This window comes from Podarcis erhardii (genome assembly GCF_964252035.2).
Source record: "Podarcis erhardii genome assembly, chromosome: 4".
NCBI lineage: Eukaryota > Metazoa > Chordata > Lepidosauria > Squamata > Lacertidae > Podarcis > Podarcis erhardii.
The window spans coordinates 50593674-50621629 of NC_138508.1; the positions used below are offsets into that span (position 1 = coordinate 50593674).

The 27956-nt window shown below is 38.4% G+C and overlaps 1 protein-coding gene across 3 annotated transcripts in view; it reads left to right on the forward strand.

Moving 5' to 3' along the window:
• NCAM2 (neural cell adhesion molecule 2) overlaps nucleotides 1-27956 on the forward strand; it is a 215440-nt gene that overhangs the window by 166451 nt on the left and 21033 nt on the right. The window contains exons 15-16 of one of the 3 annotated variants that reach the window (XM_081858464.1): nucleotides 2652-2832; nucleotides 18623-22478. In XM_081858464.1, the coding sequence (XP_081714590.1) occupies nucleotides 2652-2832; nucleotides 18623-18744 (303 nt within the window). In that variant the 3' untranslated portion in view covers nucleotides 18745-22478. Of the gene's footprint in view, nucleotides 1-2651; nucleotides 2833-18622; nucleotides 22479-27956 lie in introns of those variants that run through there. The other 2 variants (XM_081858465.1, XM_081858463.1) reach the window with 2 other exon arrangements.

The following is a 27956-nucleotide window of genomic DNA, read 5'->3' on the forward strand; positions in this document are numbered from 1 at the left end:
AACATGGGAGCATTTCCATAAAACATGAATAAATGAACTAAGATGGAGGATATCTTGTAGGCCATGTAGTCCAACCCATGCTTGATGGTGTTTTCCTGTGGTATTCAAATGATTTTATTTGATAATGTATTTTCCAGCTTTTTTACAGTGAAAAGTATGTTTTAATTGTGGTTGACCTTGATTGACGTTCTTTCTGCTAATAAATTCATTTGAATTTCTTTCTTACAGATACATATGTTATATAAGGGTGGATTAATCTGTAATTTTCAGTTTATCTCAGTTTCCAATCTTAAATTCAGTGTTCCACATTTGTGCAGGAAGTTGTGATTTATTTATGTATTTAAAAACCTTCATGAAAAGTTGTGATTTTCTCTTAATATACACATTTTTTGTATGCAGTTTCAATGGATAAGCACATTTTTGTGCAGCTTTTCCTATTATGATGCATTTTTGTATCTTACATTTTCTAATATATGCACTTCATGCACACTTTATCCAATACATGTGCTTTGTATACATTATTTGGTTGGACCCCACTCAAAGGTGACTGTGGGGTTCAGCACTTATCTCACTTCAGGCCAAGAGTGCCAGTGTTGGTCCACAGTGAGCTTTCCAGGTCATGTGCCTAGCATGAGTAAACCACTTCTGGTGCAATGGAACACTGTGATGGAAGCCAGAGCACACAGAAACACCATTCATCTTTCTGCCACAGCAGTACCTATTTATCTACTTGCATTGATTTGCTTTAAAACTGCTAGGTTGGCAGAAGCTGGGACAGAGCAACAGGAGCTCACCCCATTGCTAACCTTCCGATCAGCAAGCCCAAGAGGCTCAGTGGTTTAGACCACAGTGCAACCCACTTCCTAAGACAGGCATGGCCAAACTTGGCCCTCCAGCTGTTTTGGGACTACAGTTCCCTTCATCCCTGGCCACTGGTCCTGTTGGCTAGGGATGATGGGAGTTGTAGTCCCAAAACAGCTGGAGGGCCAAGTTTGGCCATGCCTGTCCTAGGACAAACACAGGCTCCCTTGGCCTAAAGCGAGATGAGCACTTCACCCCATATTCACCTTTGACTGGTCTTAACTGTCCAGGGGTCCTTTACCTTTACTTATTTGGTTGGAGAACATCACAAAATTCAGGGAACTCCTGGTTTTGAAGGATGGCTGTGTTTTGGTTCACATACTTGTTTGTGAAGTGTGATTAAGGTAATTTCTCATTAATACAGGTGCAAAATCAAATTTCTTTCCCATCCCTAATAGATATAAGTAAGTGTGGGAAGTATAAGACTTTTCTTCTCACTGCTTCCTGCTGCTACCTATAGGCAACTAGATCAAGAAAAGGCTTAACTGCCTTTTATGAAGCAGAGACCCTGAGGAGCTCCAGTCTGCTTCTGTTTTCTGACTTTTCTGACAGTTATAACTGTTTCCCAGATATCTCTCTCTCTCTCTATCTCTCTCTCTCACACACATACCCAGTATACCCATACCCATACCCATACCCTGTTTAAATGAATGGAGTGCAGAATTGTTTTGCTTTATGCTCCTAAAGATCTAACAGCTATATAACAGAAGTAGCAAATAATATTCTTTCATCCAATATAACACTGCTTTAGAAAGAAGCTATTGCTTTAAATGCTTTGTTGAGATTAATGCTGTGCCATAGTGGTAGTTTACTACAGAGGAAATAACTGTTACTACTTTCCCCAAGCCTTTCTGTACTTTATATTTCCTCAGAGTGTTGTACCAGTGAACTCTAGATTATAGGGATGGGCAAGAATTTGTTTGTTTAATTATTACATTCATTTTTGTTACTAAAACCTCATATGTTTTGTTATTCATTAGTTCTTCTCATTATTATTTCATTTGTTTCCAACTGTTTTCATTGGAAGACCAGCTGCCATTGTATTATCTGTATCTTCTGCTTTTTCCATCTATTTGGAATGAAACAAGAAATTAGACTTGCCAAATTTCAGACAGATATGAGAAAGGGTTCCTGTTTTGTAGGCAACCTCAAAAGCCAGCCACCCACAGCCTAAAAATGGGAAGGAGAACTTGTTTTGCACAAGGAGAAAGATGAACCTCTGTGCATGGATTGAAAGGCTTGGAGATGCAGACTAAAAGGTTGCCCAATATAGTGTGAAATCCTCCCCCATCCCTTCTCCGGTTAGGGCTGCTGCTTCTCCTCCAACCCTCACTTCCAAGTAAGGTAGCTTCCAGAAAAGGAGGCTTTCCAGGGCTATACCAGAAACATGCAGTATGGAGGGGCAGTGCTGAGCTCTCCCAACAGCAAAGTCATTGCAGAGTTGCTACCACTTATAGAAGGTGCAGGGTAGCACTGAGGTCCGGGCTGAGGTGGGTGCATCAGTGCAGCCAGTCCAAAACTCCTACAAGTACATCCACAGAGCCTAGCCAAACCCTACGTAACTCCTACACTGTCTCAGCAAGTAGCAGTAACTCTAGTGTCTGAAAGGGGACAGCACAACACCACTTCTCCATACCAGCAGCTCCTGGTGGATTGCTTTTTATATGCTTAATAGGAAAGTACAGTCATATATTAGATGACTGATGTTGTAGTTTGGGACTTGCTTTCAACTGTACTCAGTTTAAGGACTAAATTCATCACAATTTAGACTCCTTTTTGCATTTTTACAGAAAGATAAGGAAGACCAATGGGAAGTGAAAAAGTTTCAAGGTAATAAAGACCAAATTATTCTAGAACCGTTGCAGTGGACAATGGTCTATGAAGTGCAAATTACTGCCACCAACAGACTGGGATATTCAGAACCAGCTGTGTATGAATTCATCATGCCACCAAAGCCCAATATAATTACAGGTAAGTTAATTCTAACATACTACTAACAGTTACTTCTGCTCTTATTTTAACATTAGTAGAGAATTGGTTTTCTATATTTTCTAAACATCTTCAACATTTCTGGCCCTGCCAGATATACCGTTTGTAGTGTTATAACTGGTGGGGCTTTTATCTATATTTTTCTACATGCTTCCACATGGCAGCATTATTTCATCACTATTCCAAAGCACTGCAGTCATCAAACCACTTTTTCTTCTGCAGCAAAATTTCTGACATTTGTGAAAGATCTGGAATTCTTCTGCAATCTTTTCATTGTGTGGAACACCATTGTGTGGTGTTTTGTGCAGTTCCATGCATTCTAGGTGCTGTTCATGGTGTGGGATTTAAGCCACTTTAGCTTTGCACTTCTTTAACCTCCTTGGCCTTTTTTGACAGGAGGTTGTCCATAGCCAAGACCAAAAACTCAGAGAGTTCCTACTGCCTAATCTCCCTCACAAACAGAATTCCAGAACATCAGGTGTGGATGCAAGAGGTCTGTCAGTACCCTGTCTCATAACTCTTACACTGGTTTCAGGCACAAGGTAAAGGAAGGGGTCTGATTATAGGCACAGATTTTTTTCTGTCTGAACCCATCCCACCATTGGTATGGGCAGTGGGGAAAGAAGCAATCAGCCTCCAAAAAAGCAGCAACATGTGACAGCTAGTGTGGGCGGTCCGCTACAATTTTGCTGCCAAAATCATCAGAACAAAGAACAGTTATAGCACTACAAATGGTATATCTCAGATGGCACACAGTTGCTTATTACTGGTATGACTATTTCCTTATTACTAGCAAAATCACCAGCTACAAGGTTTACAATATTCTGTTGATTTTATGCACTGACATATGCTAACAGATCACTATTTCAAAAGAAATCACTTACCATATCTCTGCAATTTTACGGTCTACAGTTTGGTAGTTACATCCACCTAGCAGTAATTGGTTTTGTTGCAGTAGCACTTAGAAGAAGTCTCTGCATGGTACTGCGTGCATCAAACAACAGGCTCCTAGAGGGTGACATTAAAGGAGATGATGGTGCAGTTGCTAGCAGATTGTTGCCTGGAATATTAAAGTCTGGTGGAGTGGCAATGCCTCCCTGGGATCATAGTGTAGAAAAGAGCATGCTAGGCATTTTTGAAAGCACGTTAATCAGGTGACATCTGCCCCATTTGTATAGCATATGATGCTGGTCATTCTGCAGCTGCCATGGCACAAGTTTCCATACCAGAAGAGGTGGACTTGTGGACATCCAGATGTTGTTGGTTTACCATCATGCCTAAACACAGGGCTGATGAGAGTTTGGTGTCTGACAAAATCCAAGAAGCCACAGCTTCCCTATCCCTGTTCTTTTCCATGACTGTTTGGGATCAGGTTGTCCAAAAGTTACCAATAGGTACTTTAATTAGAAATCTGAAGAATACTAATGGTGCCTTGTTTGCCTGACTTCTGACTTGAGTGTTTGGTTCCCTGTGAAATTTTGTCAAAAGTTTCTTTTAGCTATAGGCCACTAGGTAATTCCTGTGTGGCTATTAGTTGGAATGCAATCACATTTTCACAAATTATTCAAATGAATTTTCAAACTTGGGACGAATTATAAAAATTGAATTCTAGTAATGATATGAAAATCAAATTTCAAAATCTTGCTGGGTAGGGCCTGGAAACAGACCTGATGGAAGATTGTGTCTTTCCTGATCTGCATTTGAACCTTAAAAGGGTGGTGGTGACCTCTGTTGTCTCCCACCACTGATCATGCCTTGCCAAACCCCAATGTTCCTGTAGCCTTGTTGTGGATTTGTTTACCCCATACACGGTTTCAGTTCTTCATGTGCACCTGCTCCCTTGTGCCTAGTGCATAATAAAAAGCAGATAATTTTTATTCAGAATCACAAAAGAAATTGTGCAAGATCTGAAACCTTGCAGAAAATTACAAGCCTAAATGAGATAGGTGTCTGTGATTAATGGATTATTTCTACAGAATCATTTTTTTAAAAATTCATTAAAATAAAAGTTGAAAGGGAAAGGGAAAGACAATGGGTGGGAAGATGGACATTTGCCATGTTTGGATAATCATCCAGGACTTTGTAAACAATGTTTTAATAAAGCCATGCATGAATGATCTGGCTACACTCTCATCCCTACACTGTTCCCATTATCCAGCAGTGTGAACTTTTTGGCTTATGTTAATCCAGCATTCCATTTTACACCTGAACTAAGGAACTATGCCTGAGCTAACAACCCAGGAAAATAAGGCTGGGTATCATTATTGCTTATGAAGCCTTGATCAAGCATGCAAACATGGTCATTATGACACATTTGGTATCAAATATAACTCCACTGAGAAGGATTTCTGCCATCCTCAATTACTTTCTAGGTCTCACAATTATATCAATATCAGTTTGGTATCCAGAGCAAATTGGTAGGAAACTAAAACTAATATTATCAGGAGATTTGAAGGTAGATCACAAGATTCAACCATCATCATCAAGACAATTGCTATCTTAGGAATCCACATTGATTATTTTTAGATAAAATTGAAAGCTTCTAGACATATCTCAGTTCTCCCTAGAGTTTAACTTATGTACAATAATTCTCAACATATTAATACTTTTTCAGTGAATCAATTTCTTTAAAATATTTTAAGTGGTTGTGTTTATCAGCAAGGCAGAATTTATTTGTTGATGTTTGGGATGAATAGCTGCTGTTTCCAGTCACAACCCTTCAGCTTACATAGCAATATTTTCTTGACTATGGACTTAAGCCAATTATTTCATGGAAGCGCACCCATCAGTCATTGCATTTAGGACTGTTTTCAGATTCCACAAATATTACGACCTTTTATGTCCCTGACTGGAATGTCTTGCATACCCTTTCCATCATATGTGTTAAAGCATCTTCACTCTTCCTGACCAAACCCATTTTGTCATAGGCAGAGATGATGGATAATCTATTTAATGTGATCGTGTTGTGCTATATACTTGCAAAAAATGTCAGTGTTCAAGTTAAACCATTCCTTTATATTTTCATTAATTACTCACAGTGAAAGCCTTATGAACTTTAAAGGTTCATCTGGAGGTTAAAAACATTTACTTTTATTTTAAGTATAACAATATGTTCATATTTTGAAGCTTGAATAAACACAACACTGATATATTCTTTTCTGCAACCCCCCATAGGAAATGTGTGAAACACTTCTGTTTACTTTTGCAACTAGAGTTTCTTTCTTGCTTCATAGTTTTCTGTAATGGTAAGGTGGATTCAGTACCTAATTTCAAGATATTATAGGGTACAAGCCTGTTACAATACTGCTACCTGCTTCCAAATCTCATCACTATAGAAAAGAGCTTTCAGTTTACTCATATAGATTTACTTACAGAATAAAATTAAATTTAAAATAGAAAGAAACATGTTAGTACTCCCAAAAGTGCACCCTGAGCCTTGATGTGCTTAATCTGATTATTATCGCTGCAACAGGAAATTCACTTGGCATATGCTAAGAAGGACACTCAACTATTATGCACTTCTCCCAAGGCTAAAATATGAAAGTAAAAACAGGTTTGAAATATCACTCTGGTGGCCCCTAGCAGAATTTAAGCCCTGAAGTGTTTTGCAACACTGCGGGAATGGGTAGGGGAAAGATTGCTGTATAGAAATCTCTATAGCATCAGTGAGAACTGTGTAGGAAATAAGATGAATAAAATCTATCTTTGTTTGTTGGCACAGAAAGAGAGGAAACAGATAATATGTATGGTACTTGTTAATTACTACATGTTCACCCCACCTTTCACCCAACAAGTGCAGGGTGGTATACATGCCCTGCAAGGGGGCCAACGTGAATAAAATAGGGGGGCCCCACCCCACATAATTGATCAAAATACACATCACAAACACACCATTTGAATGGTAGTGCCCATCCGCTTGGGGGAGGGGGGATGGGCCCCTCAAATACTTTAGGGGGGGCTGAACAGACCTCAGCCCCTAGGAGTTGGCTCCTATGACGCCCTCCCCATTTTATCCTCAAAACACACCTTTGAGATAGATTAGAATGAGAGGGTGATTGTCCTAAGGCCACACATGAACATAGTGCCTTATCAAGGATATAATTAAGGCTGGAACAAACTTTTTACAACAGTAACTGGTGGAGGAAAAGTTCAAATTCCTGCACAGTACTTGATCCCGTGAATGATATCAACATTCAATGCTTACAGTAGTTTGAAGAATTTAAGCTGAAGAAAAGACCCATTTAAATATCAATTATTTATTATAATCCAATACATGACAATTGTATTAAGAGCTGGCTTAATTTTTGACTCTGTTCTCTATAATTGGGCTCCTTAATTATACACTTTTAAATGTAACACTAATGTCTCAACAAATGAAACTGATCTGTAGAAAATGTAAGTTGAAAAAATAGACATTGCACATACTTTTGTAAACCAAGAAACCTTTAATGAAAACATCACACACACACACACCTTTAGGAGCCAGGCAAAAACATTTCTCTTCAACCACCCTATATTCTTTAAAATGTGTTTGTGGGAGGTGTTGGGGAGAGCGAGGTTATTATTTTGTTCTTGTTTTTATTATGTATTTTGTGTTTTTATCTTGTATTTTTATGCTACGAACCATCCTGAGATCTATGGATGAAAGGCAGTGTACAAATTTAATAAATAAATAAATGCACCTTTTTAAAAACAAACTATCATAGAAACAAACCAACTTCAAATTATTTGTTATGGAGCAGGCTTGTTTCAATAAACCATATTTAGTTTACCACATTTTAGGTTTGGGATGCAACACTAAGATAATGTAAAACAGAAGCAAAAGCTTCCAAACTCCTCAAGACCCCACCAGGGGAAGGGAGTAAATCAGAATGCTCATTATCTGAAATCTCAGTTATCTGAACACAAAGAATGATACCCAAACCTCATTACACCAGCAGCTGATTCAGATATCTGAACAGTCGAAGTTTGCCCACTTCCTTACTTTTTTTGTCTTTTGCCAGGGAGGGAGGGTACGAGGGAGATCGGACAAGTCATGATTTATTAATCTTCCCATAAGAAATAATGGAAATCATCAGCTTGTTATGCAAACATTCGCCTATTAAACAATTTCCTGGGGATGTACTGCTGGACCTGTGTGTACATGAGTTCATTGCTTACTGTAGCTCATCCTCATAATGCTAAACCACTGTTTAACATTAATGCGTAAATGCAGCCAATATGTCACAAGAGAAGCTTTCTCATGAGCAAGTCTTGATTCTGTAAAAGACTCTCAAGATCTGCAGGATAACGAAAAGCAATAAAAGCACACGCCAAAATGCTAAATTCACCTGAAAGTGTAATTGATTCACTATTCAGGATGAAAGAGCCAATGAGACCCCCTATTAATTCAATTACTAATTACCTGAACTGAAAATATATAACTGAATTGATAAAAAGTGTGCTTGCCTTTACTGAGTTGACGTTTGTAGATTTCCTCTCCACCAAAGGGATTGAAATGAACAAGAGAAAAGTTCAGGGTCCTGAACTGCTGCCATTGCTTTTGTCAAGCAAAAAAGTAAAATACACATATAATTTACCACAAAAGCGGCACTATGATTCCGGGATGTGTGTCAAAATATCAGTTGGATGTATTATCACCGGAGCAAGGAGCACAGTCTGCAGATACACAAATCTATTTTGACAATGGCTGACATACGAATATGAAACTGGGAATGCAGAAGCAAAGGGAATACCATTATGTCCATTATGTCCTCTCATCAACCAAAGAAACAAAGACCAATGAGATGCTGCTCCTTCCTCTCCTAGGAAGAACATCACAGGAAGTGAAAGATCATCTTGTGTCTAGCTGTCAGAAGAGCACTGGCCTCTGCGTTAGCCTAAGGAACAAGGGTTCTTGGGTTTTTGTTTTAATTTATGCAGCCTGTTATAAGCCACTTTTTGAAACCTGATTAAGAGATGGTGTGCAAATCTTCTAAATAAATCTGTCTGCGGCACAAACAAGATACACAGAAATCAACAGTTGCTGGGAATCTTATTTTATGACTATATCTGTGCAAACTGCCCAGAATTAAGCAGATCACAAACTCCTTATACCACATTTTAGGATTCAACAAATGATAAAAATGCAAAAGTAGAGTTGAATGTTGCACCTGCATGACAGGTAAATGCATATTTTAGATGTTATTTCTGGAAATTTAAACTCTATATTGAAAGCTGGTAAGATCTCTGAACCTGAGCTGCAGGCCCATGCAGGATTACTTGTCAAATCACTCCCTCTAGCATACAAAAAAATAATGGAAAAGAGGATTGTTCATTGAGAATTCTAGAGGAAGCAGTCATATGAGAAAGCTAAAAAATAAATGTAGCTGTGATCTCTGGGTGAGAGACTACAGGAATTGCAGATGGGATAATTTTGGAAGGTGCTTGATTGCAAGAGCAGGCACTAAATTCTCACCCAATGCCACAAAGGAAGGGATGGCTTGACTTGAAATTCCAAGATGCACTTAATAATTACATTTATTGTACCCCAATATATCTATTCACTACATGCCACAGGCATGTAGTCCTCAGTGATGGCTGTGTTGTAGTTAACATTCTCAAAATATAGCATACCAAATAAAGTCAGTAATAATGAATGCCTCAGTTTCCCAGTGCTGAATTTAAACTGTTTAACTGTAGCACAAGTTGCCCACATAACCCAGAACTGTGTGTAATTGAAAGAGCCACACAGTGAAATACATGATGAAGAAAGTATATGCTGTATGGAGATTTGTTTAAAGCATTATTGACCTATGTACAGCCCTGGAGTATGACTTATTCTCAGTGCAGTAGCAAGTGGGATGAAGGATGCTGCCATACAATTAATGACACCCTACTGAAAACTCATGGCAATGTCGCCTTAAAGAATGTGAAAGAAAGAGAAGCAAAAATGTTCATTTGACAAATAGACCCAGGTGTGTCTTTTGCTGAAATCAAGTGATACTGTCTGCTTCAGAGATAAAACTTCAAAGTAAACAGGGCCAAAGATGAACACTCTAGCATTTGGTGCATCTGCAGACTGGATCAACAAGATCTCCAGTTATTTGCTGGAACATTTTTATGGCTGAACAGATGATGCTGATTTGGAATTCCCTGAGCCAGCTGGTCTTTCCATATTACAAAGAATAGCTGCACTAACAACGCAGTGAGCTGCACACATTTCATGGACTGACACTCTGCTGACTCACAGATAAAACTCTTATAGGCCATCAAGAGCAAATGGAAATTAGGGAAGTGAGTAATAAAGACTCACTCTATAGCGATGTACTACTGACATCTCCTCTGTAGTTACAGGAATTCTTTCTTAAAAGAGTTATATTGTTTGTCAAGTTTATACAGCCTTGTGCCAGGTAAATAGGAATTACAAAATGAATCTTCACCGGAAACTGAAAGTAGCTGAGGCAGTTAAAATCACACAACGTCTTATGTGATCACCCCAGAAATGACTTCAGGATTTAGAGATGCTCTCAAAATGACTCAGTTGACTGTCTTCCAGAACAAAACAGTTAATTGCCCAGCAGATTCATGTCCAAAGGAAAGAAAGCCAGATTATGATGGAATAAAGGGGGAATCAAACTCTGCTGGGCATTTTAGCTCTAAACTTTTAGAACAAAAGACAATGGGTTCTATGCTCCTTTCTGTTTTAGATTTATCTTGGCAAGATAAGGAAGTGTTTCTCCTTGCCCTAGCAGAGCACAAAATATCAAAGATGGAGCCCATTCTGCAGATTCTGGACCAAATTATGTTAGTCCTTTGTATGCTATCTGCCATGTTTTAGTGGAACAGCTGATGTACAACTAAACCGAAGGGCAATTTAAAGTGGATACTTTCACGAAGAGAAATTCTAATAAATATAACGGTCATAATTCCAAAGTGTAATGGAGCATGATGATATGATCCTCTACATCTCAATTTTATTATTATTATTTTCATCAAGATATGGGATTCTACTCATATTGGCACATTCCAGTGGACCATATTCCAGATCTGTGCAAAGCTACTGTGTGAACTATATCTCAAACATTATTCCCAGGATGTTTGAGCAAAGATTGACTGCAGTTTTGTTCAGGCTTTTTACTCCTGAAAACACTTACGACCTTGCCTAGGTCATCAGTTGTCACTATGTGGGAATGAACATGGATAAAAAGTTGAAAAGAAGAATGCACATATCTGTAACTTTTATTTTTTTGGGGTGGTAATATCAAATGGAACACGTGATTTCTGCCTTTGTCCCTGTAAAGGGTCTTGGTTGTCAGGAAGGAACTGAGTAGTGAGGAGAGAGGTGCTCAGCCTGCCTGTCAGCACATGTCCACTAGGTCAAAACCCATCAGTCAAAAAGGGACCCAAGCACCTTTGGGCCTGCTTAGAGCTCTAGAATCTGTGACTTGTATATGTGTGGTTCTATGTGTGTGACTGCATAGAGGACCTGATTAATGAACAACAATTTGGGGTAAGTGCAACCTTTTTTTTTTTTTTCATTTCCTGCACTTGTAAAAAATAGCTGCTGGGAATGTTATACCCAGGGGCAGAAAGTTTTCTGCACCAAGCAAAATGTAAATCTGTTTCGTCACTATCATCACCACCACCATCATCATCAACATCAATGTCAGCTTCGTTACCCAAATTGCAATTAAATTATGATATTTTTGCAACTTCAGCACTTTTTGAACATTAATTAGCTCTTCAGGAAAAAAAAGTAAGAGAACACATCACTTTGTATTACTGCCCTAAGTAATTTACCTTTACATAATTAAAGCTATTATGGCATTGTTCTCAAATGTGGGCTGAAGTAGCTATAAGACTGAAGAGTGAATTTGCCCAACAACAAGTGGACCTGCATTTTATGCACTTCTTTTTTGCAATCTAGAACCATCATAAAATGCTTGTAAATATGATCTTCCCAAATATGTTGTGTAATTTTAGTTTGTAAACAAATTATGCATATATTATATACTTGGTTCCATTCCATTTATCATAAGTTATGGTAAAATTATAAGAAGACTGTTCTTCTATATTTTGCATTAAACCCTATATATCAATATATTTCTAGTGTGCTTACACAGTAACTTTCCCCTAGACTGTGTGATTTCTCCTCTTCTGTTTTGCTTTTCCTTCTAATGTCTTTCATTTTTTTAAAAAAGAAAATTTGTTTAAATAACTTGCACAAAATAACTTCAAGGCAGTGCCTATTTTCAGATGAACAACCACAGAAAAGTTGCTTAAGAGGAAAGGAAGGATGCCAGAACACATGGGGAAATGAGGTCTTTAGAACTGTGGAGTGAGTCTTCAGGGACTAAAAAATTAGACAGAAGGAGGCAAGGAGTGAAAGCAACAGTTTTTTAGGAATACAGGTGTTCCTGTTGCTTGGTGTCCAAACAACTCACTAATCAGTCACAGCTCTGACTTCACTCGTTGACTGTAATCACTGAAAGATGTGAGCAGCCAGACTGACATGTCATCTCACAGAAATCACTTAGAGATTTGCCTCCATGTTTGCTTTATATCTTCCCTTCTGGGAGGTCTAGCACCTCTTTTTTAAATGGAATCTCAGAGTCCAGGACCCCTGCTGTCTTGTAAATCAGTACCTTCTGTATCCACCTCTTGGCAGCCCTGCCTGGCATAGAATCAAAGAATTATAGTTGGTAGTGACACAGAGCCATCTATTCCAATCCCCTGCAATACAGGAATCATAGATTTAAAAATCCCTGACAGCTGGTCATCTGACCTTTATTTAAAAAACATCCAGTGAAGGAGAGTACACAACTTCCCAATAGAGTCCATTGCACTGTTGAACAGCTTTTACTACCAGAAAGTTCTTCCTAATGTTCAGGCAGAAACTCATCTCATATAATTTGAATCTATGGATCCAGATCCTACCTCTGGAGAAACAGAAAACAAGCTTCCTCCGTCATTGTTATGATTGCCCTTTAGATATTTGAAGTTGGCTATCATATCATATTATATCAGTATAGACTCTTTGACTGGAATTCAGCATTGATCATGTAGAAATTTCTAAGATTGATATTCCCCTAGTTTTAAGTACATAGTCTAAGATCCAAAGAGTGTACCCAAGGACACAGATATGTTCTCTACATCTTGGGGCAGAATGTTTGTGATATAATGAGGATTCAATATCGATTCAGTAAAAATATTATTATTAATAATAAAATTTGTATACTGCCCTTCATCTGAAGATTACAAGGTGGTCCACAACACAAACATATGAAATGAGAACAGAAGAATACATAATAAAACAAAACTGATAATAAAAACAAACCAATTATGCCTCTCCCACAAACACATCTAAAAGGTCATAGAGTATTAATCAGCCAAAAGTCTGTTTGAAGAAAAAAGTTTTTGCCTGGCACCAAAGGATATATTATGAATGTGCCAGTTGAGCCTCCCTGGGAGAACATTCTACAAATGGGGAGCTACCACAGAAAAGTCCTGTCCCAGGGTTGCCATGTTTCAAAAACAAAAGTTTTTGAGCTTTTTTGAGGTTTCGTTTTGTTTTTTGGCCAACAGAAGCTAGGCTATCCTTGTCCAGGTAAGGGTGCAGCTGGGTTACTGGACAAACCTAACAGAAGCTAAACCATGCTAGCAAGGCCGCCTGAGCCTCAAGAGACAGCTGTGGATCCAGAAGTAATCTAGAGATAAGAGTGAACAGGGGATTAATGCCTGATACTCTGAAAAGGCCATTTTCTACACTGGGCGACTGAGAAGCTGTCAGCTCCTGGGAACCTGAACAAGGATGGGCAACTTATGAGTAGAGGAATCAACATTTTGCCCAAAAGCCATGTAAGAGCCCTGATGGGTATGAGCCTGAAAAGCATTCCTTTTTCTAACAATCTCTGAGGCAGTTATATTTTATGACTGAGAAAGATTTCTGTTTGCCAGTGGAAATTTAATCTGGCGTATGATCTACTTTCTGGCCTTAAGAAGAGTTGTTCATTCAAGGCAGGAGGAAAAAAAACATGCTCTAATTGTTTGAACCAATAAAGTTTTAAAAGGTCAAGGGAGCTCTGAGTGCTGATAATTCTTATTTTATTATTTTTAATTCTCTGTTTTATTGATGAAAGTGTTGCCTTGAAATCGATAGTAATTTTGCCACTTCATACCTCCTCCATGGGAAAGGTTTGTGTTTTGATAAGAGATAGTGCTGTTAAGAACTTAAGGTGAAGATGGCAGATGTAATGTTGGACATTCCATTGACTGTTGGCATCCTTCAGGAAATGTTTGATAAGCAAATAAAAGTGATTAGAGCTAAGATTGATGAAATGGTGAATGAAAGCAGACCAGAGAAGGATGAAATGTAAAACAGAATTGAATATGACACAGAGACTTCAGAGAACAATATAGATAAAAGATTGCCAGAAAAGGAGGGTGAAATTCTAGAGTTGGAGGCAGTGGTTGGTGAAATAGAAGAAACCCTTCACACAGGAGTTTAGAGAAATGAAACAGCCAAATGCTGGAGTCCTGATGGAGTAGAATGAAGTGTAAACAGAAGGGTAATTTTTAAAAATCAAGATGCAGAACCATGGCAAATTCAACAGGAAATGGAAGAAACTGAACTAGGTGTGAATTGATGAATACATCATAAGTAAAGAACTATGGAATATTATTTTAATATATGATCACAGCAGAAAGAGTCTTATGTGGACAAATATGGAAAGAGTTATTATTGTTTAATATGGAGGAATGGTAGTTGAAGTTATTGGAGAAGAAGTTGATACGTTTGATTAGATAAAAACCATTTCAGACTTTTATTAATATCAAGAATTAGAGAACCCTTGTTAAACAAGAAAATCCTTAATAATAAATAAATAAATAAATAAATAAAAGTAAAATGAATTAATTTGAGACATTTGGGTCAGAAGATTGGGGGGGGGTGCCTAACAGAAAGTAGATCAGTTGGATGTCATTCTAGAATGTCTATTTTGAATTATTTATTTTATGTAACTGACAAACAGAAAATCAAAATTGCTTTATATTTTTCTTCTTTTTTAATTTTCTTCCATTCTTTTTTGTTTTCATTTGGTGTTTTCTCTTTCTCTCTTTGTTTTTGTTTTTATTTAGATTAGTTTCTTTTACTTTGTTGCATTATGAAAAAGCTTTAATAGTTTAATTTTTTTTAAGAGTATTTTTCAAGAAAATACAAGTTACATATCAATTGTGTATAACATCATGTAGTACTCATCTTCAAACACCAGTGGTAGCATGTACACAGCTTCAGTCATGTTACTGTTCTTTGCAAGCACAGCTTGCTGGTTTCCATGATCCAGTACAGATGAATGATAAACTCCAGACATCTTTTGCCAGCATAGGTATATTGAGATAATTGTGAGATGATGAGCTGTGAAAGGGAGATACCCAAGGGAGGAAGTCTGAGTGTAAACTTCAGTGGTGAGCCAAAGAAAACAGGTTATACTGTAAGGATTGTTTATCAAAAAAGGGATACTGTGATTAGAACCTGCCAAGCAGAACTTGGAGTAAGAAACCATTGTGGGTCTCTGAGTCCACCCTGTAGGGTTCTATGGGAAAGAAATCTTGACAATCAGGTCTGCTTCTTCCTCTCTGTCCTATTACCACTCAACATGTAACAGCATCTACAGTGCAGTAGTTACATTGCCACACCAGTATGCTCTGTAAGAACTATAAGTGGGTAAATTATATGGTTCTTTCTAGGAATGGGTTTGGAGAATTCAGTTCACTTTTAAAGGTGAATTTATCAAACTCCTAGTTTCTGAAATACTATGGGAATGGAGAAACAACTATTCTTTGAAATTCGCCCTTATCTGACTTTTCAACTCAGTTCTCCAACTAATTAAAAATGAATTTGTTAGGAACAATTGTGCATAAAAATGAATATATTGGTGAGGATTACATACAAAATGGATTATATTAGGATAAATTCACTGCAAAACACGCACTGCATAAAAATGTGTTTATTAGGAGAAAATCACACAATTATTAAATTTGACACTATTTTGTGATATTTTTCTTGACCTAATAAAATTATTGCCCTACTGTGGAGTGTGTAATTTTTCTTATGGACCAACACTGCTATCTTTCCTTTTTGTGCTCCTTTATTTCAAACCCTCCATATTAAGCTGCTCACATTCTTAAATAATTTGGAAAGCACTGCCTTGGTTCAAAAGTAGAGGACATTTCAAAGCAAGAGAACTGTGTAATAGTCATTTCTTCCCATTTCTCAAATGTGGCATCTACTGTCTCAGAAACAGAGACCTGATCAATGCTGTTGGGTTGTGCAATGTTGCTCCTAGTTGCTGTCATCTTAGAGATGTCTAGAAAGTGCCTTTGCTCAACCAGCTGAGAGATCCTAGAGATTCAGAGTTAGGAGTAAGCAGTGAGGTGGCTACGTTTGCTGCTGACACTAAATTGTTCAGGGTTCTCAAAAACAAAAAAGAGAATTTGAACAAAGGACCTCTCCAAAGTGAGCGAATGAGCAGTAAAATTGCAAATGCTATGCAATATAAACAAGTGTAAAGTGGTGCATGTTGGACCCCCCAAAAAATCTTAATTTAAGGGTCTGAACTGGAAGTGACAGAGCAGGAGTGAAATCTGGGAGTCATAGAAGCTAGCTAGTCAAGCTATGGAACTCTTTCCCCCAGGAGGCAGTGGTGGCGAACAACTTGGATGCCTTTAAAAGATGATTAGGCAAATTCATGGAGAAGAGGGCTATCCATGGCTTCCAGCTATAATGGCTATGCTCTGCCTCCACAGTTGGAGGCAGCAATGTTTCCAAATACCAGTTGTTGGAAACCACAAGAGAGTGCTCTTGTGCTCATGTTCTGCTCACTGGTTTCCCACAGGCGTCTGGTTGGCACTGTGATAACAGGATGCTAGACTAGATGGGCAATTGGCCTGATCTAACAGGCTATTATCTCCAAGCCCTTCTTGGAGAGATGTCCTGTCTGTATCTCAACAGCTTCCAATATTTCTTTCTAAGGGGGAAAAAACTAGTTGGGGAAAGTAGTATAGGTCAGGCTAAGTGGAGCATGCTTGCTGGGAATTACATACCTCTTCTGAGCAGCATGTCACCATCCCCAGCATAAAAATAGGCTGATGCCTCAGAAGTTTATGTGCTGATCCAGAGGCATCTGGAGTAATTTTCCAATGGAATGTGAGAAGGCTAAGGTGAAACATAGCTATTTACCAGAAAGAGCAGCAGAAAGTCAGAAACTCAACATGAATTACTTAGAAATCTTACATTTAAAGTCCTGTAGGACAGAGGCATAGAAAATTCTATTAGTTGCATTTGCTATATATGCTATTGGATCTCCCTTGGAGAAGGAGGTATGAAATCAGAGGCTTCCTCTACTGTATGTTGCTGTGGAAAAGTTCACAGCCAGTTTCTCTCCAACACTGGAGCACTAATGTCAAAAATGGTGATGGGAACATTTATGTTTGAGCATGAAACTGTCCCTATCATGCTCCCAGAACTGGAGCAAACCCAGTCCTGGATCTGATGTAATTATTTCTCTCTCATTGTGAAACTGTTTAAAAGACACACAAAAAAAATAAAAATAAAAATCCAGAACTAATATATACTCCCACTCACCCACCATTTCTGCTCTGCTGGTGATTTGTAGGGCACAGGAAGAGAAAGATTCACCCTCCATTTGTTGTTTCCCAATTCTGCTCTTTGATCAAAGACTGGAGGTGTCAAAGACACTTAGGCTGCAATCATCACCCTGCATACTTGGGAATAAGCTTCATTTCATTCAATAAGAGTTATTTCTGAGTAGACATGGCTAGAACTGAGGTACTTCATTGGGAGGAAGATGGATTACATCCATCTAATTCATAATCAGGATAGACCCACTGGAATTAATGGACTTGAGTTACATATGCCCATAGATTTCTGTGAACATTTTTTATTTCCCAGTGCAACTTATTTCTTACATAAAATGAATGGATGAATGGTATTTTGCTATTACCAATCAGATAAGGTCATTCATGTGATAGAGCTTTGGGCTTCATACATGCCACCACCATCCATATACATTGCATGTGGAACCTGCACGGTGTTGCAAGATATGCCAAACTGATTTATAGCTCAGCCACTTCAATAGGATTTCTACCAACACTTTAAAAGATGAAAATTGCATAGCCTCTCAGTACTTCCAAAGTAACGGAACAGAAAGAGCTGTATCTAACTAATATGTACTGCAGATCAGCTGAAGGCAACATAATGACTCATAATTTATTGCCTGCACCTTGGCAAGGTATTAAATGTTGGTGAATGGGAGGCCATTTTGTTCCATTGCAATCTTGCAAAATCAGATTTTGAATGGTAACATGGCATCTTGGCTTGTCTAATAATATTAGTAGAAGGACTAAAATGGGATTAGCAGTGGTGTGGTTCCACCTGAAATTCATATTGCTGTCCTAGGGCTCTTATGGTGCACTTTTACTGAAAGTATATTCAGTATCTTAACCTGGTAATTCCTCCTACTTCAGACGATATTTGTTTCACGTTTTTTAAAAAGGGCCCTTCATTTACCTACATTTTCAACATTTTAAAGTAATTGGTTTAAGTAAATGTCTTTGACATTGTATAAATATTGCATTAATTATTTTTTCTCTTTTTTCTTTCTCACTATCACTGTTTCCTTTTAATTTTCTTTTTTCACATTTTATAATATTTTTTTCATTTTTGTCAATTTTTTTCTTACACTTCTGATTTTTATATCAATCTTCATCAAAGCAGATACCTGCTGCGAAGCCCGTAAAGGTGGAAATGGATGCCAGTCACGGCAGCTGAATGCTGCTGGCTTTGTTTTCCTTATAGTCATAAGTCTATTGTGCACGTTTTCATATTGGTGGTGAACCATGCAGAACATTGTACGAGGTTTTTCTTTCTTTCTGTGAACTTCCTATTTAAGGGGAAATAACAGACCTGGATACTATTGGACTTTCTGGAGCTCCTTTAAACATTTGTTATATTACATCAACATGAAAGCAACTGAAGAAACTATGCATGAATGAATGTTCCTTACGAGTGGCTTTTTTTTATTGGGGAAACCCTAAGAATGTTTTCAGAAGTGATGCTTAAATCATCTTTTGTATTTCATGCATATGCAATTTGAATGTAGAATCTTCATGGTATAGAAGTAGATTCAGTTCAAAATGATAGATTCTCAGCATCACTTGTGGAAACAGTTTCAATCTTATGGCAAACACACAACATGATTAGCTACTTGTAGCATGGTTTGGAGTAAAATGTTGCCATTCTGTCTCAATTATGTTTCTTTGCAAAACAACAACAGCAACAACCACAAGCATAGTTATTCATTGGCCCATGGGTTGACCTGTAGTTCAATTTTATCACATGACTTGAATAGTCTATTAGAATACTTTGGTTTCATATATGCCACTATGCATATTGCTGTGCCTTTATTAAGATGTATTTATATGCTCTTTGTTATTTCTTATGACATTGTTTGTTTTTTGTTTTTAAAGCAAAGTGTTGACGTTCAGCCCTTTCTAAAGGACGATTAAATATAGTTGGGACCTCTTAAATACCCATAAAGAGTTTTACTGTCCCTACCTGTGTTTTTCCATTCACTGTGCTGTCAGAGCCTGTTTATACATCCCTGTACAATGATATTTCTGACATTAAAGTCAATGGGGAAACCTGCAGAAGCATACTGGAATGCATGCAGAACTTCAGGCCGGAGCGTTTTTGCCTAATATATATTTTAACATAGTTTAGATTTATATGTGTATATATATTCAAAAACAAACAAGCAGCCATTTCGTACCTCTATAGACTTTGTAAGTTCCCTAGGCAATCCCTTTCTATTTTTCCTTCCTATCACAATTCTTCAGACAACTAAAACCTCTCTCAGAATACCGTCCCAAGACTGAGAGTATAATATACTATTTATTGTAGGTAAAATGCAGCCATTCCTGCCTTAACTAATACATCTTTACAAAAAAATAATAATCATTCCCATATGAGACAGTTAATAATTTTACACCAAATGTTGTTACTTTTCAATACATCCACCAGATTAGATATTGGTGATAATTCCATTAACACAGTAATAGGCAATATTTTATATCACTGGCCTTATTAGTATGTAAATTATTGGAATGACAGGGATTAATTTATAGGGAAAGGCCTTTCTTTTTATGTATTAAGGGTAAAACACATCCTTTCATATAAATACATATAAATGTTCAGCTAATATAAAGGAATAACACACTAAAACATATATCTAGAAATACATATTGAAGTAAAGATCACAGATAAATAATTATAATACCTGATGATTTTAAACTACCATATAACAATCCTCTAATAAAACTCTGATTCATCATTGGATTCTGTTTCATACTATTCAGTATCTCTATGTGAAATTTAAAATCTAACTTTAAATAATAACCCAAAGGCCACAGGTCTTATTGTATAGTTTCTGTAGTTATGTCACTCGACAGCATCAGAACTGAGATATCAATATGCCTCATTTCACCTGTGTCACATCTGTTCCTATTGCTGGAGGAAAATTTCTATTACCCTTGGAAAAGCAGCACTTTTCCCATGTGGATTCAGCACTCTGGAAATTACTTCCCATTTTATTATGTAGCAATTATGGTATGGTATGCTATGCTATGCTCTCATTTACCTAAAAAAGGTATAAAGCAAGATTTGCACCTCCTCTCCACCAAAGGAACTTCTTTCTCTAAAACAGTGTGAAAAACACATTTTCAGACTCTGTAATATTTCTCAAATATGGAAATCAACAGGGAACAGAATTGCATTACAGTAGTCAGCTTTCATATCTTCACTTTTTAAAGGTATCAGTAAATTCATGCTTGCTTAGAGCTTTCCACCCCTGAAATGTTGCTTTATGAAATTTGGATTACATCTGGCAGCAGCTAGTGGACTGTTCTGAGGATATGATTCTCCCCTTCCATTTTATCCTTACTGTATATCAGTTATTATTTCCAAACTTCTAATACATTAAGGACTCAAATTGTTCCATTTGTTGCCATGATGCTTCCTGATAAATCCTTCAACTGACAAGCATAAAAATAATCAGCAATATGCGGTAATGCCAGCCTATCCCCCTTAAGGCAACAATGTAGGATGTATCTCTTGTTTCGCCTCATTAAAGTATTTATTTTAGTTTGCCATTTCATTAATGTATTGCGATAATTAAATAATTGACATTGCTTGAAATTTATAATTTTTGGAAGTACTGCCCAAGATAAACAACATCCCATCCATATTTATAACTCCTCCCCCCCACACAATTTTTATTGTTTTTTAAACAAATACAGATACATGAAACATTAAACACTTATCCAGTTGTACATCTAATGGTGTTTGTTCTATCCATTGACTCTAGACATAAACTTACACATTCAACATTCATACTTAATGCCACCTCTTCAGAACATTGGAGGTGGAAATCTTGGTTCATTTAATCATGTTTGGTAGGAATAGAGTATTCTCCATTATATCCACAATTATAACTTCTTAACACATACAAACACACACACACACACACCACACAAAGTAGTTTATTACACATAAATATAACATAAGAAGAGCCTGCTGGATCAGGCCAATGGTCCATCAAGTCCAGCATCCTGTCTCACAGTGCCAAACCATTTGCCTCTGGGAAACCAGCAAGCAGGGTTTGAGAACAAGAGCACTTTCCCCTCCAGTGGATTCCAGCAACTGGTACCCAGAAGCAATGTTGCCTCCAACTATGGAGGCAGAACATAGCCATCATGTCTAGTAGCCATCAATAGCTCTTTCCTCTCCGAACATGAGCAAGTGATCAGATGTAGGATTAGCTCCAAGTGTCTCCGATATTTTTTAGTCCACACAAATGGGAACTTTGATTTACTCTCTCCTTGCCCTTAGTTGTTAAAGTAACATACTTTTCTGAGTTATCATGGTTAACAGCAAATCAAAATGCTTCTCTAATGCAGGTGTGGGAAATCTTTGGCTCTCTAGATTCTATAACTACAGCTCTCATAATCCCTGGCCATTGCCCATGTTTGCTAGGGCTGATGGGATATGCTGTTTAGCAACATCTGCAGGTCCAAAGGTTCCCCAAAGAGCTACTGGGGTGATGTTTTCAGTTCTGAAAAACATAATATTATAAGAGATACATGATATCCTATGACAATAGTGATATCTTACTAATCTAATTATTTACTTTTATTTCATTTGTATATTTTACTTAACGTAGCATGCTGGTATTCCAGAACAGGGAAAAAGGACATCTCTGTCTGGTTTTCCTACATAAAATTTTGACCACTGAGAAGTTTGCTCAGTTATTCAGTCTTTCTTGCATCAACCATAGACTTCTATAAATAAAATTATTTATTTCTTCAAATTAATGATTTTTACTTATTAAATAGTCAGACATTTTATATAGTCAGACAATTTACACTACTTACCTTTGGGCATCTAATAGGTCTCATGATTAAGCAACTACTATGCAGGTACGTAGGTCTAATAATTTTGTTATGTTTTTAATATACCAGGGAATACATTTTTTTCTAAAGGCAAAAATAGATTACATGAAAATTGTAGGATAGTCATAGAATCATAGAATCATAGAGTTGGAAGAGACCACAAGGGCCATCGAGTCCAACCCCCTGCCAAGCAGGAAACACCATCAGAGCACTCCTGACATATGGTTGTCAAGCCTCTGCTTAAAGACCTCCAAAGAAGGAGACTCCACCACACTCCTTGGCAGCAAATTCCACTGTTGAACAGCTCTTACTGTCAGGAAGTTCTTCCTAATGTTTAGGTGGAATCTTCCTTCTTGTAGTTTGGAACCATCGCTCCATGTCCGCTTCTCTGGAGCAGCAGAAAACAACCTTTCTCCCTCCTCTAGGTGACATCCTTTTATATATTTGAACATGGCTATCATATCACCCCTTAACCTCCTCTTCTCCAGGCTAAACATGCCCAGCTCCCTTAGCCGTTCCTCATAAGGCATCGTTTCCAGGCCTTTGACCATTTTGGTTGCCCTCCTCTGGACACGTTCCAGTTTGTCAGTGTCCTTCTTGAACTGTGGTGCCCAGAACTGGACACAGTACTCCAGGTGAGGTCTGACCAGAGCAGAATACAGTGGCACTATTACTTCCCTTGATCTAGATGCTATACTACTATTTATGCAGCCCAGAATTGCATAGGCTTTTTTAGCTGCCACGTCACACTGTTGGCTCATGTCAAGTTTGTGGTCAACCAAGACTCCTAGATCCTTTACACGTGTACTGCTCTCAAGCCAGGTGTCACCCTTCTTGTATTTGTGCCTCTCATTTTTTTTTGCCCAAGTGCAATACTTAACATTTCTCCCTGTTAAAATTCATCTTGTTTGTTTTGGCCGAGTTCTCTAATCTGTCAAGGTCGTTTTGAAGTGTGATCCTGTCCTCTGGGGTGTTAGCCACCCCTCCCAGTTTGGTGTCATCTGCAAATTTGATCAGGATGCCCTTGAGTCCATCATCCAAGTCGTTGATAAAGATGTTGAATAAGACCGGACCCAAGACAGAACCCTGTGGCACCCCACTAGTCCGTCTTCTCCAGGATGAAGAGGAACCATTGATGAGCACCCTTTGGGTTCGGTCAGTCAGCCAGTTACAAATCCACTGAGTGGTAGCATAGTCAAGTCCGCATTTTACCAGCTTCTTTACAAGAATATCATGGGGCACCTTGTCAAATGCCTTGCTGAAATCAAGGTAGGATACATCCACTGCGTTCCTTTCATCTACCAGGCTTGTAATTCTATCAAAAAACGGGATCAGGTTAGTCTGACATGACTTATTTTTCAGAAATCCATGCTGACTATTGGTGATCACAGTACTCCTTTCTAGGTGCTCACAGACTGTTTGCTTAATGATCTGCTCCAGAATCTTCCCTGGTATTGATGTCAGACTGACTGGGCGGTAATTATTTGGGTCCTCTCTTTTCCCCTTTTTGAAAATAGGGACAACATTTGCCCTCCTCCAGTCTGCCGGACTTCGCCTGTTCTCCAGGAATTCTCAAAGATGACTGCCAGTGGTTCTGAGATCACATCTGCCAGTTCTTTTAATACTCTTGGATGCAGTTCATCTGGCCCTGGAGACTTGAATACATCTAAACTAGCCAAGTATTCTTGTACTATCTGCTTAGTTATTCTGGGCTGTGTTTCCTCTGCTGAATCATTTGCTCCAAATTCTTCAGGTCGGGCATTGTTTTCTTTATCGGAGAAAACTGAGGCAAAGACGGCATTGAGGAGTTCAGCCCTTTCTGTGTCCCCTGTTTGCATTTCACCATCTTCTCCTCTGAGTGACCCCACTGTTTCTTTGTTCTTCCTTTTGCTACGAACATACCCATAAAAGCCTTTTTTGTTGCTTTTAACCTCTCTAGCAAGCCTGAGTTCATTTTGTTTGCTCCATTTGGTCTATGACATTTGGATGATCATCTTCATCAATTGATAGACTCCTACCTTCAGGAGCACTGTCTCCCTCCCCCACATTAGTCAGTTTAAAGCCCTCCTGATGAGGTTTCTGAGATTTTTGGCAAAAACATTCCTCCCAACCGTTGTGAGGTGCAGCCCATCGCTTGCCAGAAGTCCATCTTCAAGAAACTGCAGTCCGTGATCTAAGAATCCAAACCGTTCTTGTTTACACCATTTGCGAAGCCAGCTGTTCACTTCCACTATTTTCCCCTCTCTCCCTGGGCCACGTCGTTCAACTGGGAGGACAGATGAGATGACAATTTGTGTATTTAATTGCTTCAATTTCCTGCCCAGAGCCTCATAGTCTCTTTTGATGTTCTGGAGGCTATTGCTTGCAGTGTCATTGGTTCCCACATGAACCAAGAGGAAGGGGTATTTGTCAGTGGGTTTTATGATTCCTTGCAGTCGTTCAGTTACATCTTGGATCTTAGCCCCGGGGAGACAGCACACTTCCTGAGACATCTTGTCAGGCCCACAGATCACTGCTTCTGTTCCCCTCAGTAGGGAATCCCCTATCACCACTACACGCCTCCTCTTAGGTATGGTCGGGGTTCTTCCGTGAGCTGTCCGTTCCAAGGTCGCCTGCACATTCCCTGAGGACTGACTTTGCTGCTCATCTTCATATACCTGATCGACTGTAATGAGGGAGAGATCCTCAAATGGAGTCTGCTCTTCGTCTTCCATGCTAGGGGAGAGGACCTCAAAGCGATTGTGTATTTCTAAACAATCAGAGCGAACCCTGGGCCTCCTACTTCTTTGAGTCACGTGTAATAAGCTTATCATAGTAATAAGCTTATCATAGTAATAAGCTTATCATTCAATCTGTGTTTCAAATACAGAGCATAAGATTGAAACTTCTCAATGGTCAGTGATATCCACTTATGTATTATATTTAGGAAAGTAAATGTTCTATTTCACATTATTTTTATGGGTATCATTCAACATATCATTCATATTGGGAACTTCACTAGCCAATTTATAATTTAGCAAATAATACCTAGCAACTGTTTTGCAACTTCAAAACCTTAATGAGCTACACTTGATATGTTATTTTATATACACTTTCTTCACTCCTAAAACCTTTAGTAATATGTTGGGAATCTGCATTAGGCAGATGTCCTAAAAATACTTAACCATGTGCATATCCTCTCTGCTAGTGTATATGCTTTAAATATTCATAAGCCTAAACATCTTGATGAATTGAAGCCTGTCAGTTTGATTGGCCTGTCAAAATTAATAAGTAAATAATCATTTAGATACTAGATGTTACTGTTAGTTAGCATCCTTTCCTTCTACGATCTGCACGTCTTGTTAATGTAAACCTACTATGGATCCTATAGAAATATAACAACAATAGAACTTAAAATAGGACTGGGAATTTTTAAGGTGGGGTGGCCAATGTAGAGCCTTCCAGATGTTGCCTGCAACTTTCATCAGCCCCAGCTGATGGCCAATGGTCACACCTGGAAGGAACCACTTGGGCTATATCTTATACAGATGCTCAGAAACATATTGGGTTGTTCTACAACTCACACAGAGAGGGTCTGTTCAAGTGTCACCCTCCCTGTGAAACCACCTTCCCTGTGAGTTGCAGAAAGCATATATATTAATGCAATGTTGGCACTAGCTGAAAATGCATTATTATTTTTTTGAGGGTTCTGCTGGCTTCTAATGCCAATTTGTTTTTTATTGTAATTTTATTGTAATTCTGCTTTTTTGTAAACTGCCTTACTGCTGTGTATGAATAATGCTCTAGAAATATTTTAATAAATGAATAAATAAATTTTCCCATATAATTTGTCTAATCAGTCAGCAATGAGGCTGCCTATAGCATTGTTGATTCTAATAAGAGCTTGAAATTGCATGTCTCCATACAAGCAATAAAGAGCCATACCCGCTGAAGTAGTGAAGTGCCATATATAAATGGAATATATAAAAAGCATACTATAGGATATATAGAGAAACAGAGGGGATTGCTACCAAATGTGTGTCATCTGCATTGCCCGCCCCCCTTATTACAGCTATTAGTCTATATGGGCACTAATGAGTAGCAACAACTGGTGGTTCTAGATGGTTTAGGTCTATATTTCTCCCTACTGTCTTTCTACTATGAAATGGCTTCTCAGTTACATCAGGGAAGTGAACTCTCAAAAAATATCTGGAAGCAAGGCAGCAGCAGACTACCTCTTTCTTACCAAAGAGACAACACTGGAAACATGCGAGATATCTTATTTGGAAAGGAACACTTCAGTGGGTGGGTTTGGGGTAGAATCAGTTGTACTGCCCTTTACATTGACCATGGCAAAGGCATTCATGACTTTCAGGCATTCAGACTGAATGTAAGTGAAGCGTAGGTGCCAAGCATTGGGTGACCTAGATGCCCGGGCATCCACAATTTTTTTCTGGGTGCTTGGTACCCACACTGCAGGCTCCCATGTGACCTCTGGTTTCTACCCAAAGTCACGCTGGAGGCCCAACCAGGCCTTCCAACAGCTCTTCCAGTACAAACCAGAAGTCTCTTTGGAGGTTGTGTGGGAGGCCTTGGGCATGATCTCTGAGGCGTCCGAGGCCCTGTCAGGCCTCAGAAGCTCTGCTGCGGCACACTGATTAACATGACATCATGACACTGCAATGTCATGTTATGTCACAGGTGTCATTGGGCACCCATTGCCTGGATCCCAAGTTGGCACCCCTGGGATGAAGAGTCCCTACACGTTCTCTTGTCATCTTTCAGTGAGGCTTTTCCTGTGGACAAAACAAGGGGCAGGATCATATTCACAGCTCCTGATCCAGCTCTGACCTATCTCAACATTGAAAAATATTGATGAGGAGTGAGGAGGGAGAAGGTGATGGGATGCTGTGACTGTGGAATGGGAAATTAAACATCTGAGTGCTCAGATGAAGGGCAGGAACTTCAGCACAGGGGTGCTGAATAAGGGAGGGAGAGCCATGAAACAGAGTCTGAGTTGTGAAGGGGAGGTGCTGAAGCAAAGGAAGCAGAAATAGGTTGGGGAAAGGGGAAAGAGATGGTGTGAGCCCAGAGACTATTAGCCCAATCTGATCCTTTTACAGGCATTTAACTAAATAGTAAGTGCTATGTGAGTGGGTAATAACATTTTTCTCTAATTATTGCAACATATTTTTATGGGGGTTTTTTATTAGAGGGCCACACCAATTCTCTAAGAATTTAAAGGTGTGACAAGCAGGGCATCATCTAAAGCTAAATCTCTAGGCAGCAATACAGCTACCCTCACTAAAGCACCCACTAATTCACAAAGTTCAAAACTGTGTGTGATATCCAGCTTCAGCCATGCCCAGAGTAGACACATTGAAATAAATTGAGCATTGTGTATCAATCTTAGAATCAGTTAGCATTTTATTTGTTCTTGTATTTCATAATCTTTCAAAGACATCTACTTAGCATTAAAGCTCTGGATACAAAAACATGTTGCTGCCCATTAATGTAAACTCTTTATTTCAGTAATCAAATTACAGGAATGTATATTTGCAGGTTGTAAAATAATTGTTTTTATTTGATATAAAGTTGGTCTTAACATTATTTTGTTATTT